At 47.7% G+C, this 18,634-nt stretch overlaps 1 protein-coding gene across 1 annotated transcript in view; it reads right to left on the bottom strand.

Moving 5' to 3' along the window:
• The window catches only part of LOC149453256 (uncharacterized), a 65,883-nt gene extending 53,164 nt beyond the window's left edge, over positions 1–12,719 (bottom strand). The window contains exons 1-6 of the mRNA XM_089688616.1: positions 12,587–12,719; positions 4,650–4,769; positions 4,358–4,525; positions 4,148–4,271; positions 3,934–4,031; positions 3,697–3,826 (exon numbers count right to left, since the gene is read on the bottom strand). Of these exons, the coding sequence (XP_089544742.1) occupies positions 3,697–3,826; positions 3,934–4,031; positions 4,148–4,271; positions 4,358–4,525; positions 4,650–4,763 (634 nt within the window). The 5' untranslated portion in view covers positions 4,764–4,769; positions 12,587–12,719. The remainder of the gene's footprint in view (positions 1–3,696; positions 3,827–3,933; positions 4,032–4,147; positions 4,272–4,357; positions 4,526–4,649; positions 4,770–12,586) is intronic.
• Between the last annotated feature and the right edge of the window lie 5,915 nt (positions 12,720–18,634).

The following is an 18,634-nucleotide window of genomic DNA, read 5'->3' as shown; positions in this document are numbered from 1 at the left end:
CTTTTCCCGCACTCTGGACATGTATGGGGACTCTCACCAGTGTGACTTTCTTTGTGTGTAAGGAAGCTTGCTTCCCCAACAAAACTTCTCCCACACACTGAACATAAATAAAGACGCTCACCCGTGTGAATTTTCTGGTGTACAAGAAGGTTCAATTTCTGAATGAAATCTTTTCCGTAATCTGAACATGAATAGGGACGCTCACACTTGTGACTTTTTTCATGTCTAAGCAGTGTACTGTTTTCAGTGAAACATTTCCCGCACACTGAACATGACAATGAACTCTTTCCTGTGTGAACTCCTTCCTGGCTTGAGGAAAATTCCTTTGGATTCGATGGATCTGCTGATCTCTCCATACTGTGAGATCTTAGATGGGTATCTGAAGTTACGGTCTGGGATCTATCAGATGATTCCTGAAGATTGGAGGGATCCGTTGATCTCGGTGTATTCTGGGATATAACATTTTCTCCCGGAAAAGTGTTGTACCGAGTCATAATTTGCATTGTATTGCAATTCGAAGATGAATTGGGATTTTCCTCAGAGATATTCCGGACATCGCGTCCACCTGTTGGAAAACAATTTTGAAATATAAATATTCTTCATAGCTTACATTCAGAAATCACATGTGCTGATCTGGGACATTGTAGAAATCCTTTCATGGTGAAGATCAACTCCTTCATAGCATCTAGCCAAGTGAAGAGCACTCTTTGGGTGGTAGGATGTCATTGTCAAAGTCTACAATCAAGAGAAGACTTCTGATGGTTCACCACAAGGACACCGAGGAAGTCACACCAGGTACTCATGTCCATGTATGGTGGACCTGCCCAACTGTTCATGCTCTATGGACCCAAGTCTACCATATGTTGTGAATACTCTTTAATATCCCGATGATACCGATCTCCTTTGATAAGGAGAGGCCAAATCAACCTTCAAAAGAAGGAACCAACTGGTGAGCTCAGCAACACCAGAAGACCTGGACAACCACAGAAGATAACGGTGTTAAAGGACAGCAGAAATCCTTAAACGGTGAAGATAAACTCCTTCATAGCATCTAGCCAAGTGAAGAACACTGTTTGGGTGGTAGGATGTCATTGTCAAAGTCTACAATCAAGAGAAGACTTCTGATGGTTCACCACAAGTGCACCGAGGAAGTCACACCAGGTACTCATGTCTATGTATGGTGGACCTGCCCAATTGTTCATGCATCTATGGATCCACGTCTACCATATGTTGTGAATACTCTTTAATATCCTGATGATCCCGATCTCCTTTTATAAGGAAAGGCCAAATCAACCTTCAAGTCCAGGACAGCCACAGGGGACAACTGTGCTAAAGCACTGTACGATATCATTAAGCTTCGAAATCAAAACTAACCAATCACAGAGACAGCAGAAATGTAAGGAGAGGCCAAATCAACAATCCGGTGCAGGCTTCAAAAGAAGGAACAAACTGGTGAGCTCAGCCACAACAAAAGATCTGGACAACCACAGAGTCCAACTGTACTAAAGCATTGCAGAATTCCTTAAATGGTGAAGATAAACTCCTTCATAGCATCTAGCCAAGTCAAGAACACTCTTTGGGTGGTAGGAGCATCATTGTCAAAGTCTACAATCAAGAGAAGACTTCTGATGGTTCACCACAAGGGCACAGAGGAAGTCACACCAGGTACTCATATCCACGTATGGGGGACCTGTCCAATTGTTCATGCTTTATGGATCCAAGTCTACCATATGTTGTGAATACTCTTTAATATCCTGATGATCCCGATCTCCTTTTATAAGGAAAGGCCAAATCAACCTTCAAAAGAAGGAACCAACTGGTGAGCTCGGCAACACCAGAAGACCTGGACAACCACAGAAGAGAACTGTGCTAAATGACAGCAGAAATCCTTTAATGGTGAAGATAATCTCCTTCATAGCATCTAGCCAAGTCAAGAACACTTTTCGGTGGTAGGAGCGTCATTGTCAAAGTCTACAATCAAGAGAAGACTTCTGATGGTTCACCACAAGGGCACCGAGGAAGTCACACCAGGTACTCATGTCCATGTATTGTGGACCTGCCCAATTGTTCATGCATCTATGGACCCAAGTCTACCATATGTTGTGAAAACTCTTTAATATCCTGATGATCCCAATCTCCTTTGATAAGGAGAGGCCAAATCAACAATTTAGTACAACCTTCAAAAGAAGGAACGAACTGGTGAGCTCAGCAACACCAAAAGACCAGGACAACCACAAGGGACAACTGTGCTAAAGCACTGCACGATATCATTAAGCTGAGAAATCAAAACTAACCAATCACAGGGACATCAGAAATGTAAGGAGAGGTCAAATCCACAATCCAGTACAACCTTCAAAAGAAGGAAGGAACTGGTGAGCTCAGCAACACCAGAAGACCTGGACAACCTCAGAAGAGAACTGTGCTAAAGGACAGCAGAAATCCTTTAATGGTGAGGATAAACTCCTTCATAGCATCTAGCCAAGTGAAGAACACTCTTTGGGTGGTAGGATGTCATTGTCAAAGTCTACAATCAAGAAAAGACTTCTGAGGGTTCACCACAAGGACATCGAAGAAGTCACACCAGGCACTCATGTCCAGGTATGGTGGACCTGCCCAATTGTTCATGCTCTATGGACCCAAGTCTACCATATGTTGTGAATACTCTTGGATATCCCGATGCTACCTGATGTGGCACTGCTTAAACCAGATGGACTTTCCAAATTCCAATTTAAAAACGTATGACCCGTATATTCACAGCCACCAAGCAAATTATAGCCAGAGCTTGGTTGTTGAAAGTTCTTCCCCTCGAAGCCTTAAAAACTAAGGTACAATGGACGCTCACAAATGATAAATTGGCTGTCAAACGTATCGACACTATGCATACCTTCCATAGAACATGGGATCCTTGGACCTTAAAATTCATGCCCTCGGATTTTGATCGCTGTCTACTGGATCTATGAGGGGCAACTCTACTTACCCAAAGTTGAAGGAGTACTCAAGTCTTTCTGTGATGCTCCCCTTCACCTCCCAACATTCTTTTCCCTCGTTCTCCTTCTTCTTACCAAGGGTTTCTCCTCCCTTTTTCTTTTTCGTTTGTTATTTGCACAACCTTGTTGACATTATTCAAGGGCACTGAGGTCATGTACTGGTTATACCTATTTGCATGTATTCCTTAGACCCAAGGCAGGGACAAGAGGTGGGCAGGAGGGGCAGCTGCCCTGGGCACTGTGGTATCATGTGAGGTGAGGTGGGGGGGGGGCACCACAAAGAGGTTGAGGGAAGGGATTTCTTTCCCAAACTGAAGGATGTGAAGATCTCTATCTCAAACAGGACAATATACAGTAAGTATTTGAGGGAAAATGTTTTCAGCTCTTGAAAAAATGAAGACTAGTCTTCCAAAGGAACGTGTTCTGACTGACTGGAAGAGCTTCTAATATTTGCAGGAAGAATCATTGTAGAATGTGGGTGTGGGGAGTTATTTAAATTATTTTTGGGATTCTTTGAACCTGAAGAAAATTGGGCCAAATTTTACGTGGCCTTCCTGCCCTCCTCTGGATCAACTGCCACATTGGATTTTTCTTTTTAGCTGAACTCAGTAGACATGTAGGGGGTGTCAACCCATCTAACAATGAAAATACATACTTTATACTCAGAAGTAGAACACAAATGTGGACTGTTTCTGCGTTTAGGACTTACTTGTGTCCATATGTAGAGAAGATTCTTTCTGTTCAATCATCTCCTCCTTCATAGACTGCTTATCTCTAGTCACCAACGTCTCTTCTTCTTCCTCTTTACCTTCAACTTTGATGTCTTTCAGTTCTTCATCCTGAACCCCAAAGATGATAGAACAAAGTTGTAAGAAGGAACAAGAGATCACATAGATGAATAGAAGATAGAATCCATTTTTAAGTTTATGTATTCAATCCCATCTACCTGATGATGGTGAGGGATGGTGTGACCTTCCTGTGTGAAATCCCGGGAATACAGAGGACGGGGACATCTCTCTGGTGGGTTCCCATGACTGGATCCATCTGTAGGAAACACACACACTGACTGAATCCATTGTTTCTATGTGTTTATCAGATGATGGGGGATCTAGGTGGATCCTCCGTACTGCTCTCTCCTTTACAATAAAGTCTCCTCTTACCCGGTGATGTGAGGGGCGGCTGATTGTCCATCATGACGTCCTTGTAGAGATCCTTGTGTCCTTCTAAATACTCCCACTCCTCCATGGAGAAATAGACAGTGACATCCTGACACCTTATAGGAACCTGACACACACAATGATACAGTCACCATCCAGACACATCCCTTGTCTGTTACTGGAGAATGTCCCAGAATTCCCGGCACCGCTCACCTCTCCTGTCAGCAGCTCCATCATCTTCTTGGTGACTTCTAGAATCTTCTTCTCTTTCCCCTTTGGTGTCAGGCAGTGATGAGGAGGCACTGTGATGGGCGATGTCCCATGAAGACAGCTGCTGGATGTTAAGGGATCACCCGAAATGTTTTTCACTACTTTGTAGTCCTTAGTAAAAGAAGAAAATATTCACTAAAGACCACCCAGAATCCTCCTCACCTCTCCGTTCAGGTCTGTGTTTTATTAATAGAGATGAGAGTGATGTCATGTGACCTCCCAGAATCCTCCTCACCTCTCCGGTCAGCAGGTAGATGATCTCCAGCGTGAGGTCCAATATCCTCTCAGTCACTTCGCCTCGGTCTTGGTCCATCCTTAATGATTTGGTCATGTGATCTAAACAGGACATTCCTCCCTGTCAACGAATAATAAATCGATAATTATTTGCACTATACTGGGATGGAGATGTTTCCACAGAGCTCCTCTAGTTCCCAAAGGTCTCTCTTGGACCTATACTACAGGCCCCATTTTTCAATGCCCTGAAAGAAAAATTGGAGATTACATTTTTACGACTTCAACCAAAACGTCTAATTTTAGATTTGGATAGAAGGGTCAAATCAGGCATCTCAAGCCACTTTATGGACCTCACGTATTCCTCGTACTCCTACTCTGCAGCCCTTAGATGGTTTTAATAATAAAGGAAAGTAACAAAAATCGCTCCCCCAGTGTAAAAGCAATCATTTCTCCTTCTCTCTGGCTGCATACCTGCAGCCATTGAGAAATACTGTGAGAGCTGTGATTGGTCACAGCTTGTCACATGGTACAGGGCTGTTGTGAATAGCCCTGTACCATGTGACCTCTGTAATCATTCACAGATTTCACATGTAGTAAGCAATGATGTCAGAAGTGACACCCTGCTTACTACTCTTCATGTGATCACAGATTGGCCAATCAATGATCACATGATTGGGACCTCACACAGAGGTCCCCTACAATGATCGGTGTTCCACCAGATCGCGGTGCTGCGCACTCCCAGGGAGCGCACACCAGCAGGGGGTGGGGAGGCCGTTGATAAACATGGGCCGGAAGGGAAGTTGTTACTGAAAAAAAACATCTAAGCGGCGGTGAACTTCTGTAAAAGGTGTGAACTGTTCTTTCCAAGATTTTTCTATGGTTTGCCAATTTAAAATGATATTTGGTGAGGCCCGGGGGTTTCAGGTGCAGAAGGACATGCCACAGGTCTCTTGGGAAAGGGCAGGTTAATATGGATTGTAGGAGTTTAAGGGCTTTTGTCCAGAATCGGGAGAGGATAGGAGATGTCCACCATATATGGAGGACGTCTTCCGGAGTAGAGCATCCCCTAAAACAGGTGATGGGGGCAGATGGGTGAAGATGTGCCAGGCGGGTGTCAGGGATCGCAGCTCCAGGGTCAGGGATCGCGGCTTCTCCCTCCGCGCATGCGCACTGGCGGCAGATCACGCCGGGACACAGGCACTAGGTCCCAGCGAGCCGCGGCTGACAGGACGCCGCGCATGCGCAGTAAGAGCCGCGGGCGCGCCTCAGGCGTCCAATGACAGCCGGGGGCGTGTCCTGGCCGGCCAATGACAGTGCAGGGCGCACTATTTAAAGATGCCCTGCACTGTCACAGATTGCCGCAAGGTCTATCTGTGATCCTGAGTTCCTGTATCCGTTCTAGTGACCCTGATTGACCCTGACTACGCTGCCTTCTCCTGTGATTGACCCGGATTGCCCTGACTACTCTGTCTTCTCCTGTGATTGACCCGGATTGCCCTGACTACTCTGCCTTCTCCTATTCTGACCCCCGGCTTGCCTGACCATTCTACGGACTGACTTACCCTGCTGATCCTGCGTGTGACCTGACTACTCTTTGCCCGCCGATTCGGTACCCCGCTTACCCCCACGGGACCACGGTCCGTTACCACCCTGCTGGGGCCGCCATCCTCTTCACATCTGGCTCTCCCGGTACCTGCATATGTCCCCGGAGGCTTCCTCAGCCACTGGTGGGCCTGCTCAGAGGTCGTGACCTGCCCTGGGTCTGTTACAAGTCCATCCCCACCATCAGGGGCCCTGGTGAAAGCACAGCCCAGGCTTAGACCCCACGCTCTGGGTAGGTCTGTCAGTTGGCAGCCTGAGGCACCACCTGGCGCATCATAACAGTACCTTGCGGCCATGACAGAGCCAGGAAGTGGACCGGCGTCCCTAGAGGATATTTGCCAGCACCTGGCAACTTTGACCCAGGCTTTCCAGAATTTCCACAGTCGCTGCGCCCGACTTGAGGACCGCATGGAGTCGTTAGCCCCCCTGACTCCCCCTGCTCAGAGTCCTCCAACTGCGGAATCCCCCGCTACCCCGGCATCCGGAGCAGTTGCCGCACCCCTAGCTCCTGAACCCCGCGTTCCCCTGCCGGAACAATTCCGTGGAGACCGAAGCCACTTCCGAGCCTTCCGGAACGCCTGCACCCTGTATTTTGACTTGCAGCCCCGCACGTTCACCACCGAGACCGTCAAGGTGGGGTTTATAGTCTCTCTCCTTCAGGATGAGCCCCAGGATTGGGCTCACCGTCTGATGGAGAAGCACGATCTCCATCTTGATTCCGTGACCGAGTTCTTTCAAGCCATGGCTGTTTTGTATGACGACCCTCAGCGGGCTGCTTCGGCAGAGGCTACCCTATACTCTCTACGGCAAGGCCGCCGGGCAGCCGAAGAGTACGCGTCCGATTTTAGGCGTAGCATGGGAGATACCAGATACCGGAACGATGCGGCATTATGTCACCAGTTCCGCATCGGGCTGTCCGAGTCTCTCAAAGATGAACTAGCACGAGTAGGCCTACCTGACTCCCTGGAAAAACTGATTGAGTTGGCCATTCAAATTGACCGTAGACTAAGGGAACGTCGGCTGGAAAGGAGCAGCCAGGGTCAAAGGGTGGCATGGATTCCACCGAGAGACATAGCTCCAGCCCCAGGGAACCATACCCGAAGCGCGGAACCAGGGGACACCCCGGAACCCATGCAACTGGGACTGGCCCGTTCCCACTTATCGGTCTAGGAACATCAGAGGAGACGATCACAGAACCTATGTCTGTACTGCGGGGAAGCTGGTCACCAGGTGCGCTCCTGTCCTGCAAAAATGAGTAAGTCCGCTTCCTTTTCTTTTACTTCACCTGCAGGGAGGGGTGATCAGTGAAGTTACCTGGCCATACCTGTGTCTTTACAGCTCCCCGGAGGAACATTGTCGGTGACCGCAATCGTTGACTCAGGAGCATGTAGTTGTTTCATCGACCTGACTTTTGCCCACCGGCAAAAAATCCCTCTCCAGACCAAAGAAAGGGGGTTCAACATCTTCTTGGCAGATGGGTCCAGTATAAAATCAGGGGTGGTGGACCAGGAGACACCTCCCATTTTCACCACAATGGCAGACCATCACCAGGAGTTCCTCCGTTTGGATGCCATCATGTCCCCCCTTTTTCCAGTCATTCTGGGGCTCCCTTGGCTGCGGACCCATAACCCCCAGATTGACTGGGAAAAGGGAACAGTTCAATTTCGGTCACCTTACTGTCTGAGTCACTGCCACGTCACAGGATCTGTGGTTCCCCGGTTCCTCCTGTGCTTGGATGGCAATACCGATCTATCCCAGGTTATTCCTCCGGCCTACCATGACTTCTTAGACGTTTTCAGTAAGCGAGGAGCTGACATTCTTCCTTCCGCACCGTTCATACGATTGCCCCATAGACCTCCTACCCGGATCTGAAATCTCGTTCGGCCGTATCTTTCCTTTATCAGAAATGGAATCGGGAGTACTGAGGGAATATATTGACGAAAACCTTTGGAAGGGATTTATTCGTCCATCCACATCCCCAGGAGGGGCCGGGTTGTTCTTCGTAGAAAAGAAGGACAAATCGTTACAGCCCTGCATAGACTACCGTGATCTGAACAAAATAACGGTAAAGAATCGCTATCCCTTACCCCTAGTCCCCGAGCTCCTCCAGAGATTGAGGTCAGCAATGATATTTACTAAATTAGACCTGCGGGGGGCTATAACCTTCTTCATATCAGGGAGGGGGACGAGTGGAAGACGGCTTTCCGTACGAGATTCGGTCACTATGAGTATTTGGTGATGCAATTCGGGCTCTGTAACGCACCGGCAACCTTCCAACATTTTATCAACGATGTCTTTCGTGATTTCCTCGATGTTTTCGTGGTGGTTTATTTGGATGACATCCTAATTTTTTCTCCCTCACTGGAGGTTCATCGAGGTCACGTGTTACGGGTATTAGAACGGTTGCATCAACACGGGCTATACGCTAAGGCAGAAAAGTGCTGTTTCGAACAGCGCGAAATCACGTTCTTGGGACTGGTTCTCTCTTCCGCGGGAGTCGCGATGGATCCCCAGAAAGTCACGGCGATCTTAGATTGGCCAATACCCACCGACAAAAAGGGGGTACAGCGTTTCATCGGCTTTTCTAACTTTTATAGAAAGTTTGTTAGGAAAGTCTCCGGTCTGGTCTCCCCGATCACGCAACTGACGAAACAAGGGGTCCGCTTTAAGTGGACTCCCGAAGCTCAGACGGCATTCGAAAAGCTCAAGAAATTGTTCACCTCTGCTCCCATTCTCTGCCATCCGGATTCTTCTCTCCCATATGTTTTGGAAGTGGACGCCTCCGAAAACGCGGTAGGAGCGGTTCTGTCCCAAAGGAATGGTACCAAGGAACTACTGCACCCTGTGGCGTTCTTCTCCAGGAAGTTGACGCCGGCGGAACGTAACTATGACATTGGAGATCGGGAGCTCCTGGCCATTAAATCCGCTCTAGAAGAATGGAGGTATTTACTGGAAGGAGCCACACACCCAATCCTAATATTCACAGATCACAAAAACCTTGAATATTTAAGAACGGCAAAACGACTGAGACCTCACCAGGCGAGATGGGCTCTTTTCTTTTCTCGGTTTATATTCCATATAACGTACCGACCCGGTACTAAGAATACAAAACCAGACGCTCTGTCCCGCATGTTTGAGGACCCCGACGACGCAGTGTTACCTGACACCATCTTACCTTCCGGAAGCTTCCTCACTCTACAAACGGAACTTCGCTCCAGACTTCTCGATGCTTCTGTAAGACTACCAGTTCCGTCTGGGTCACCTCTCCAGAACCGCGGTGGGCTGTTTTGGAAGGAAGACTGGATCATGGTCCCAGAAGAAGTTCGAACCTTGGTCCTGGGGCACTGCCACGACCATCCAATGGCGGGTCACTTTGGGGTTACGAAAACTCTGGAACTACTACGGCGCTCGTTCTGGTGGCCGGACATGATCAAGGACTGCGAGCATTACGTCCAGGCCTGTCCCACCTGTCAAAGGAACAAGCCCTCCAGGAGCAGGGCATGGGGATTGTTACGTCCATTGCCTATACCCAAGCAGGCCTGGCAAATGATAGCCATGGATTTTGTGGTCGAACTCCCACCATCCCAAGGCTACACAGCAATAATGGTGATCGTCGACCGCTTCTCAAAGATGGCACATTTCGTACCCCTGGAAAAGACCCCATCGGCACCAGAAACGGCACGGATCTTCATTAAGGAAGTAGTGAGGCTTCATGAGGTCCCCGAAGATATAGTGTCAGATCGGGGAGTCCAATTCACCTCCAGGTTCTGGAACGCCTTATGTAAAGCGCTGGGAATCAAGCTGTTGCTTTCATCCGCTTACCATCCTCAGACCAACGGCCAAACAGAGAGGACCAACCAAACGCTAGAACAGTACTTATGATGCTACACATCCTACCTTCAGGATGACTGGCTGACGTTGTTGCCTTCCGCGGAATTTTCGTACAATTTTCACTCAGCTACGGGACAATCCCCGTTCTTTTCCAATTACGGGTATCATCCCACATTCCTCCCTGATCTGATGCCTGAAAATCCGGTACCTGCGTCTCAAGACATCCTGAACTTCTTTTCTGTCAATAACAAAATGATTCAGGAAGCCATCGCTAAAGCCCAAGAGGACAGTAAAAGGGCGTTCGACAGGAAAAGAAGAGGAGAGTTACTGCTTCAACCGGGGGATCAGGTTTGGCTGGCAACGACCAACTTGAAGATGCTGTGTCCTTCGAGGAAGCTAGGACCCAAGTACATCGCCCATTTCCGGTTAAACGAGTAGTCAACGAGGTGGCCTACGAACTCGAGCTTCCGCAAACCTTCAAGATACATCCTGTGTTCCATGTGTCTCTCCTGAAACCATCCAGACCAGATCCCTTCCCAGGCCGTGAATCCAGACCTCCCGAGGCAGTCACCATAGGTGAACAGGGGGAATATGAAGTGGAGACTATCCTCAGTTGCCGAAAGAGGGGGGGCCAGACACAGTTCCTGATAAAATGGAAGGGTTATGGCCCTGAGGAGAACTCATGGGAACCCACCCAGAACATTCACGCACCCAGGCTCATCCGGGAGTTTTTTCGTAGTCACCCGCGGTGGAGAGATCAGTGGGGCTCCCGGAGGGTGCCCATTGGGGGGGGGGCAATGTCAGGGATCGCGGCTCCAGGGTCAGGGATTGCGGCTTCTCCCTCCGCGCATGCGCACTGGCGGCAGGTCACGCCGGGACACAGGCACTAGGTCCCGGCGAGCCGCGGCTGACAGGACGCCGCGCATGCGCAGTAGGAGCTGCGGGCGCGCCTCAGGCGTCCAATGACAGCCGGGGGCGCGTCCTGGCCGGCCAATGACAGTGCAGGGCGCACTATTTAAAGATGCCCTGCACTGTCACAGATTGCCGCAAGGTCTATCTGTGATCCTGAGTTCCTGTATCCGTTCTAGTGACCCTGATTGCCCCTGACTACGCTGCCTTCTCCTGTGATTGACCTGGATTGCCCTGACTACGCTGTCTTCTCCTGTGATTGACCCGGATTGCCCTGACTACTCTGCCTTCTCCTATTCTGACTCCCGGCTTGCCTGACCATTCTACGGACTGACTTACCCTGCTGATCCTGCGTGTGACCTGACTACTCTTTGCCCGCCAATTCGGTACCCTGCTTACCCCCACGGGACCACGGTCCGTTACCACCCTGCTGGGGCCGCCATCCTCTTCACATCTGGCTCTCCCGGTACCTGCATATGTCCCCGGAGGCTTCCTCAGCCACTGGTGGGCCTGCTCAGAGGTCGTGACCTGGCCCGGGTCTGTTACAAGTCCATCCCCACCATCAGGGGCCCTGGTGAAAGCACAGCCCAGGCTTAGACCCCACGCTCTGGGTAGGTCTGTCAGTTGGCAGCCTGAGGCACCACCTGGCGCATCATAACAGTACCTTGCGGCCATGCTTTTAAGGTCCCTTTCCCACCTGGAAACACAAGTGTGATTGTTGGGATTTTGGAGGTTATTCAACTGTGAATAGAGAATAGATATTTGGGAGGGAAGGGTGTTCAATGACAAATATGTCCAAACATCGACAACTGGGTCGTCGGGTCTTTATCATAACATATCATAACATGTTCTGTAGGTTCAAGAAGTCGTGCCTATTGTTGAAAATGTAACGCCTCCAGTAGGTTCAACAAGTTGTGCCTATTGTAGAAAATGTAACTCTGAAATACCAACCTTCCGGTGAAGTCCGGAGAATGGTAACAGGGAACCATCAGGACATACACGTCCCGTAGGTTCACTCAGTTGCCCATATTGTAGAAAATGTAACTCTGAAATACGAGACCCCTAATGAAGTATGGAGAACAGGAACTGGGAACCATCAGGACGTAAAATGTCCCATGGGTTCATGAAGTCATGCCTATTGTAGAAAATGTAACTCTGAAATATGAGACCTCTAATGAAGTATACAGAACAGTAGCTAGGAACCATCAGAACGTAACGTGTCCCGTAGGTTCAGGAAGTCTACTGGATGCCTATTGTAGAAAATGTAACTCTGAAATACGAGACCCCTAATGAAGTATGGAGAACAGTAACTGGGAACCATCAGGATGTAACACGTCCCGTAGGTTTGGTCTACCAGCTTCTTTCCAAGAATGAAAAACTCGAGACTGCCTCCCCAAAGAAAAGACCAGCAAAGAGGTCAACAGCATAAATGACATCAACGAGTCCAAGATCTTAAAAAAATTGCACATTTCTCTCCACGTATCTTGCAAAAGCACATTTTTTTTTCATATGTATAGGGAGAGTTCAGAAAGGAGTGTGTAACAGAGATGTAAAAGACCCCAAAAAAGACCCAAAAAACAATATTTGTCTTATTACCTTCTCCCAGTCTCAGCAATGTCTCCTCTCTACCTTCATCAGAGACTCGGTCAGGATTTTACTGCTTTTCTCTTATTTTATTTCCTGTCCTTGTTGGGTATCACTTCCTGTGCGTAGATGACATCCCTTCCTGTCTGTGCGGTCCACTCACAATAAGTAGGATCACCACCTTATGGAGATCTTTACAACTGCAGCCTGTTTCTTTAAATACAATGACAGCTGCTTTTTTATTTGGTACATTACATTATTTTGGGGGGGTATATTTTACGCCTGACTTGAATCCAAAATAAAAGCAAAAAAAAAAAAAACTTTTTTACCTAATTTCATAAATAGTGATGAGAGAACTAGCCTAGGGTTCAAGCTGAAACCCCACTGAGTCCTGATTTCGAGTCTTTTTCAAGGCCCATTTGCAAGCTTTACTTAAAAAAAGAGGCATGGGTAGGTGGGCATTCCCATAGAGGACATTTACCAATACAAAAATTAAAAGATAAAATAAAATAAAAATAATAATAAATACAAAAATAAATAAATAAAAGAAACTAAAAAATAATTAAAAAATAAATAAATAAATAATAAATTAAAAAAAAAAAAAAAAAAATATATATATACAGTTGTGGCCAAAATTATTCAACCCCCAATGCTGTAAAGGGGTTTAGGGACTATAGTGTACATTTGGAATTGTATTCAGAATCAAATCCTACAAGGACGTTGTAACTACCCAAATGCAACTAAAATGACATCAATTGTTTATGTAATACAGTAGTAAATGGTTCTTATGTGGTTTCTTCATTGCCACAATTATTCAACCCCTTAAAGACTACCACTCTGAAGAACAGAGGTTCATACAGGTGCTTTCCATCAGGTATTGAAAACACCTGTGGATGTCACCGAGCAGCAATCAAGCATAATAAGCACCAATTAGGCAGCTTTAAAATGACTGTGATACTCAGCTCCTTCTAGACATTTACTGGTGTGGTTACAAACATGGTGAAGGCAAGAGAATGGTCCAGGAAGACAAGAGAAGAGGTGATTTCTCTTCACAGGAAGGGCAATGGCTATAAGAAGATTGCAAAGATGTTAAACATACCAAGAGACACCTTAGGAAGCATCATTCGCAAATTCAAGGCAAAGGGCACTGTTGAAACGCTACCTGGTCGTGGCAGAAAGAAGATGCTGACTTCGACTGCTGTGCGCTACCTGAAGCGTAGAGTGGAGAGAAGTCCCCGTGTGACTGCTGAGGAACTGAGAAAAGATTTGTCAGATGTGGGTACAGAAGTTTCAGCCCAGACAATAAGACGCACACTGCGTAATGAAGGCCTCCGTGCCAGAACTCCCAGGCGTACCCCCTTGCTGTCTCCAAAGAATAAGAAGAGTCGACTGCAGTATGCCAAAAGCCATGTGGACAAACCACAAAAGTTGTGGGATAGTGTTCTGTGGACTGATGAAACAAAATTAGAACTGTTTGGGCCCATGGATCAACGCTATGTTTGGAGGAGGAAGAACAAGGCCTATGATGAAAAGAACACCTTGCCTACTGTGAAGCATGGTGGAGGGTCAATCATGCTTTGGGGCTGTTTTGCTTCTGCAGGTACAGGGAAGCTTCAGCGTGTGCAAGGTACCATGAATTCTCTTCAGTACCAGGAGATATTGGATGGAAACGTGATGCAGTCCGTCACACACCTGAGGCTTGGGAGACGTTGGACCTTTCAACAGGACAATGATCCCAAGCATACCTCCAAGTCCACTAGAGCATGGTTGCAGAGGAAAGGCTGGAACATTTTGGAGTGGCCATCGCAGTCACCAGACTTAAATCCGATTGAGAACCTCTGGTGGGACTTAAAGAAAGCAGTTGCAGTGCGCAAGCCTAAGAATGTGACTGAACTGGAGGCCTTTGCCCATGAAGAATGGGCGAAGATACCCGTAGATCGCTGCAAGACACTTGTGTCAAGCTATGCTTCACGTTTAAAAGCTGTTATAACTGTAAAAGGATGCTGTACTAAGTACTAAGATTGAATGTCACTTGGGGGTTGAATAAAACTGATAATGCTGTGAGCACAGAAAAGACATTTGTGGTTATTTCATTATAACTGTTATGTTATATTTGTCTGACCTACAAGTGCCTCTTTAATGTAAATGTAAGCAAGATGACTGAATGATCAAAAGCAATGTCAAACTGGCCAAAACACTCAATTTCAGTGGGGGTTGAATAATTTTGGCCACAACTGTATATATATATTTAACCCTGCAGGCTTTTAAGGGTTAAAACATATCGTCTCCCAGCCTATAAGGGCCCCCATAAGTGTGAATGAGCCCTAAGCTATACTAATGCAGGCCATAGATGGCTTGCTTAACGGCCGATTTTTCCCCCAAAAAACGAAACATCGGTCGTTCTGTTGCCACCAATGATTGCGAAAATTGGCCGTTTTTCACACATTTTCCAGCATGACCGATAAAAGAAATAAGGAGTAACTGCAAAAATCGGCCAATGCCATTGCCCCACTAATGCGTGACGCCCCGCAACAAAAAAAAAATCCAGAGCTACATTGGGAAGTTTGTCGTGTGTTAACGTGCGTCGCGCATAGAGCATCCCATCCACTTGAAATGTGCATTTTACCACGGTTTCGGAAACATCACGCTTTCGCAAGTTGCGCTTGCGGTGCTGGTAATTGTTAAATGCTTGTTGAGTCTGCTAACCGTGTTAGACACAACAAACTGCGTTACAATCGTGCCAAAAGGCGCACTGAAACAACTCGTGACGCCCCACGACCAAAAAAGGCTCCATGGCTACTTTAGGATGTTTCACCAGAATGCGCAAAAAGAAGTGCGGGCGGGAAGGCGCGTTCCTGCTATGCTCAGATGTGAATGGGGCCTAAAAGTGGAGAGCAGGACCTGACTACAAAAAGGGTCAAAGGGAGACGAACCTCGTTTCCTCGCCAGGCTTCGTTGGAGCCCATGGTGACCCCAATCTGCTGTCTGGGCAACAAATATTTCCCGTCCATCATTCGTCTGTCTTCTGTCTATATACTGTATATACACCCACACATATACTGTATATATATATACCTCTTCTCCTCCGTGGTCAGGCAGTGAGGTGGAGGCACGGCTCTTCTCCTCCGTGGTCAGGCAGTGAGGTGGAGGCACGGCTCTTCTCCTCCGTGGTCAGGCAGTGAGGTGGAGGCACGACTCTTCTCCTCTGTGGTCAGGCAATGAGTTGGAGGCACGGCTCTTCTCCTCTGTGGTCAGGCAATGAGTTGGAGGCACGGCTCTTCTCCTCTGTGGTCAGGCAGTGCGGTGGAGGCACGGTGATGGGCGATGTCCTCTGCTGATGGCCACCTGGAGCTAATGACCTTCCAAGATGTTCTCCTCACCACTTTGTAGTCCTTTGTTAAGAGCCAGCCTGGCAATTAACTTTATGGACTTCCCAGAATCCTCCACACAGCTCTGGAATGGTTTAGGGGTTTTATTGCAGAGATAAGAATGAAGTCATGTGACCTCCTAGGAATCCTCCTCACCTCCTCCCAGGACTTTCCTCTCTGTAGACGGATAATAAACTGAGAATGATTTGTAGACGTGTGCATTTTGGTTCCTTACAATTAGTTTCTCGGATAGAAAATTCATCTGGATGTATACGAATCTCAGAATGGACATAGTGAGGAATGTCAACGAATCCAGACTCATCCACCTTACCAACCGTACTCTGTCCTCTTCCCCTCTCTGCCAATCCCTCCACTGGCCTCCATTCTGTGTCCTCCACCCCTCTCTGCCAATCCCTCCACTCCGTGTCCTCCATCCCTCTCTGCCAATGCCTCCACTCCGTGTCCTCCATCCCTCTCTGCCAATGCCTCCACTCCGTGTCCTCCATCCCTCTCTGCCAATCCCTCCACTCCATGTCTTCCATCCCTCTCTGCCAATCCCTCCACCCCCATGTCCTCCACCCCTCTCTGCCAATCCCTCCACTGGCCTCCACTCTGTGTCCTCCATCCCTCTCTGCCAATCCATCAACTTCGTGTCCTCCATCCCTCTCTGCCAATTCCTCCACTTCGTGTCCTCCATACCTCTCTGCCAATCCCTCTACTCCATGTCCTCCACCCCTCTCTGCCAATCCCTCCACTGGCCTCCACTCTGTGTCCTCCATCCCTCTCTGCCAATCCCTCCACTGGCCTCCACTCTGTGTCCTCCATCCCTCTCTGCCAATCCCTGCACTTCGTGTCCTCCATCCCTCTCTGCCAATCCCTCCACTTCGTGTCCTCCATACCTCTCTGCCAATCCCTCCATTCCGTATCCTCCATCCCTCTCTGCCAATCCCTCCACTGGCCTCCACTCCGTGTTCTCCACCCCTCTCTGCCAATCCCTCTACTGGCCTCCATTCAGTGTCCTCCACCCCTCTCTACCAATCCCTCCACTGGCTTCCCATTGCCCAATAAATAAAATTTAAAACATGAACAATAACATATAAAGCCATTTACCGTATAACTCCTCCCAAATTACATCACCAATCTTGACTCCAAATATCACCCAGACCATCCTCTCTGTTCCTCACACGACCTCCTGCTCTCTAGCTCCCTTGCCTCCTCCTCCCATTCTTGTCTCCAGGACTTCTCCAGAGCCTCCCCCATCCTCTAGAACTCATTACCTTAATCTATCAGACTATCGCCTACTCTGCCCACTTTTAGGCGATCTCTGAAAACCGATCTCTTCAGGGAAGCCTATCCCACCTTCAGCTAATAATGGAATCTTCTGTTCCTCCTACCTGTCCATCCCCCACAGTTATTACCTTTTGTACCACTAGCCCCTCCCTCTTAGATTGTAAGCTCCAAGGAGCAGGGCCCTTTTAACCCTCTTGTATTGAACTGCATTGTCACCCTTTATATTGTAAAGCGCTGAGCAAACTGTCCGCGCCATAAATCCTGTATAATAATCATATGAAAAAATTGTTAACATTATGAATTAATTATATTAATTATTAATATTAATTAATCACGTTTATTAATTTATGTTATTTATGAATATATATATATATATATATATATATAATGATATTAATATTAATTATTTATATATTATTACTTAATTATAATTAATTCATTACTAAAATTCTTAATTATTATAACCTTTTTCCTGCCAACGCCAAGAGGCACATGGAGGAACAGAACCGCTTCCAGCCGGCCAGGTCCATATGCCTTACGTCAGCTGCATGATCTCTTCTGCTATAAGCAACACCGTGAGGTCCCCTCAGGTGTTATACCAAACCCTTCGGGTCAGGTATGGATTTTAAGTGGGAACCCCATGCCAAACTTAAGAAAAATAAAGCATGGAGACCTCCCCAAAAATCCATACTCAGACCAAATGATTCACAATATTCATTAAATATTTAATTTTTGGCTCCGGCAAGAGGGTAGTATTGAAGGGATATAGGACGGGACAGGAAGGAATGTTTGCAGAAAACAAGGAAGGTTCCCCCAAGACGTTCGCAGGAAAATGGCATCCCGGTATCCTCACATAACTTCTTCTACTGGTAGTAGCACCCGGACCCTCAGGTCAGGACCTAGATGGACAATTGCAGACAGGAGCCACCCAGTTGTCCTAGAAAACTAGGAGGACACTGTCTATATTGTGGTGGCCAGGGCCTCTTCGCTGTTAAACACCTCAACAAGCGGGGAAACGCCAAAGTCCAGGGAAGCCCGGGTCTGCCTTTCTAAGCAGCTCATTATCAGGCCTACATCAGGACAAGTTGCTTGTTCCTGCCCAGCTGACCCTGGAATTTTTGACCCGCCAGTTATCGGCCTCGTAGACTTTATGGACAAGGGTCTTGGGTTGCACCTCCACGTTACTCTTGCTACCCTGCAGAAGCCATTTTCTATTGTCGCCCGTGGATGAGACCCCTCTGCCCTCAGGTCTGGTCACTCAACTTACCTCCTCCATCCCCTTTGTCATTGGGAATTCATTATCTTCTATCTGATAACTACCCCTGCTGAGTATGGAGCTAGCCAAGTGCCAGCCCCCCAACAACCAGCCCCTCATTCTCCTTCCTGTATTGTCTTCAAGTCA

The sequence above is a fragment of the Staurois parvus genome, unplaced genomic scaffold (assembly GCF_062004578.1).
Source record: "Staurois parvus isolate SC_StPar_1 unplaced genomic scaffold, SC_StPar_1.0 ptg000449l, whole genome shotgun sequence".
Taxonomy (NCBI): domain Eukaryota; kingdom Metazoa; phylum Chordata; class Amphibia; order Anura; family Ranidae; genus Staurois; species Staurois parvus.
This window is presented reverse-complemented; position numbering and strand designations above follow the sequence as displayed.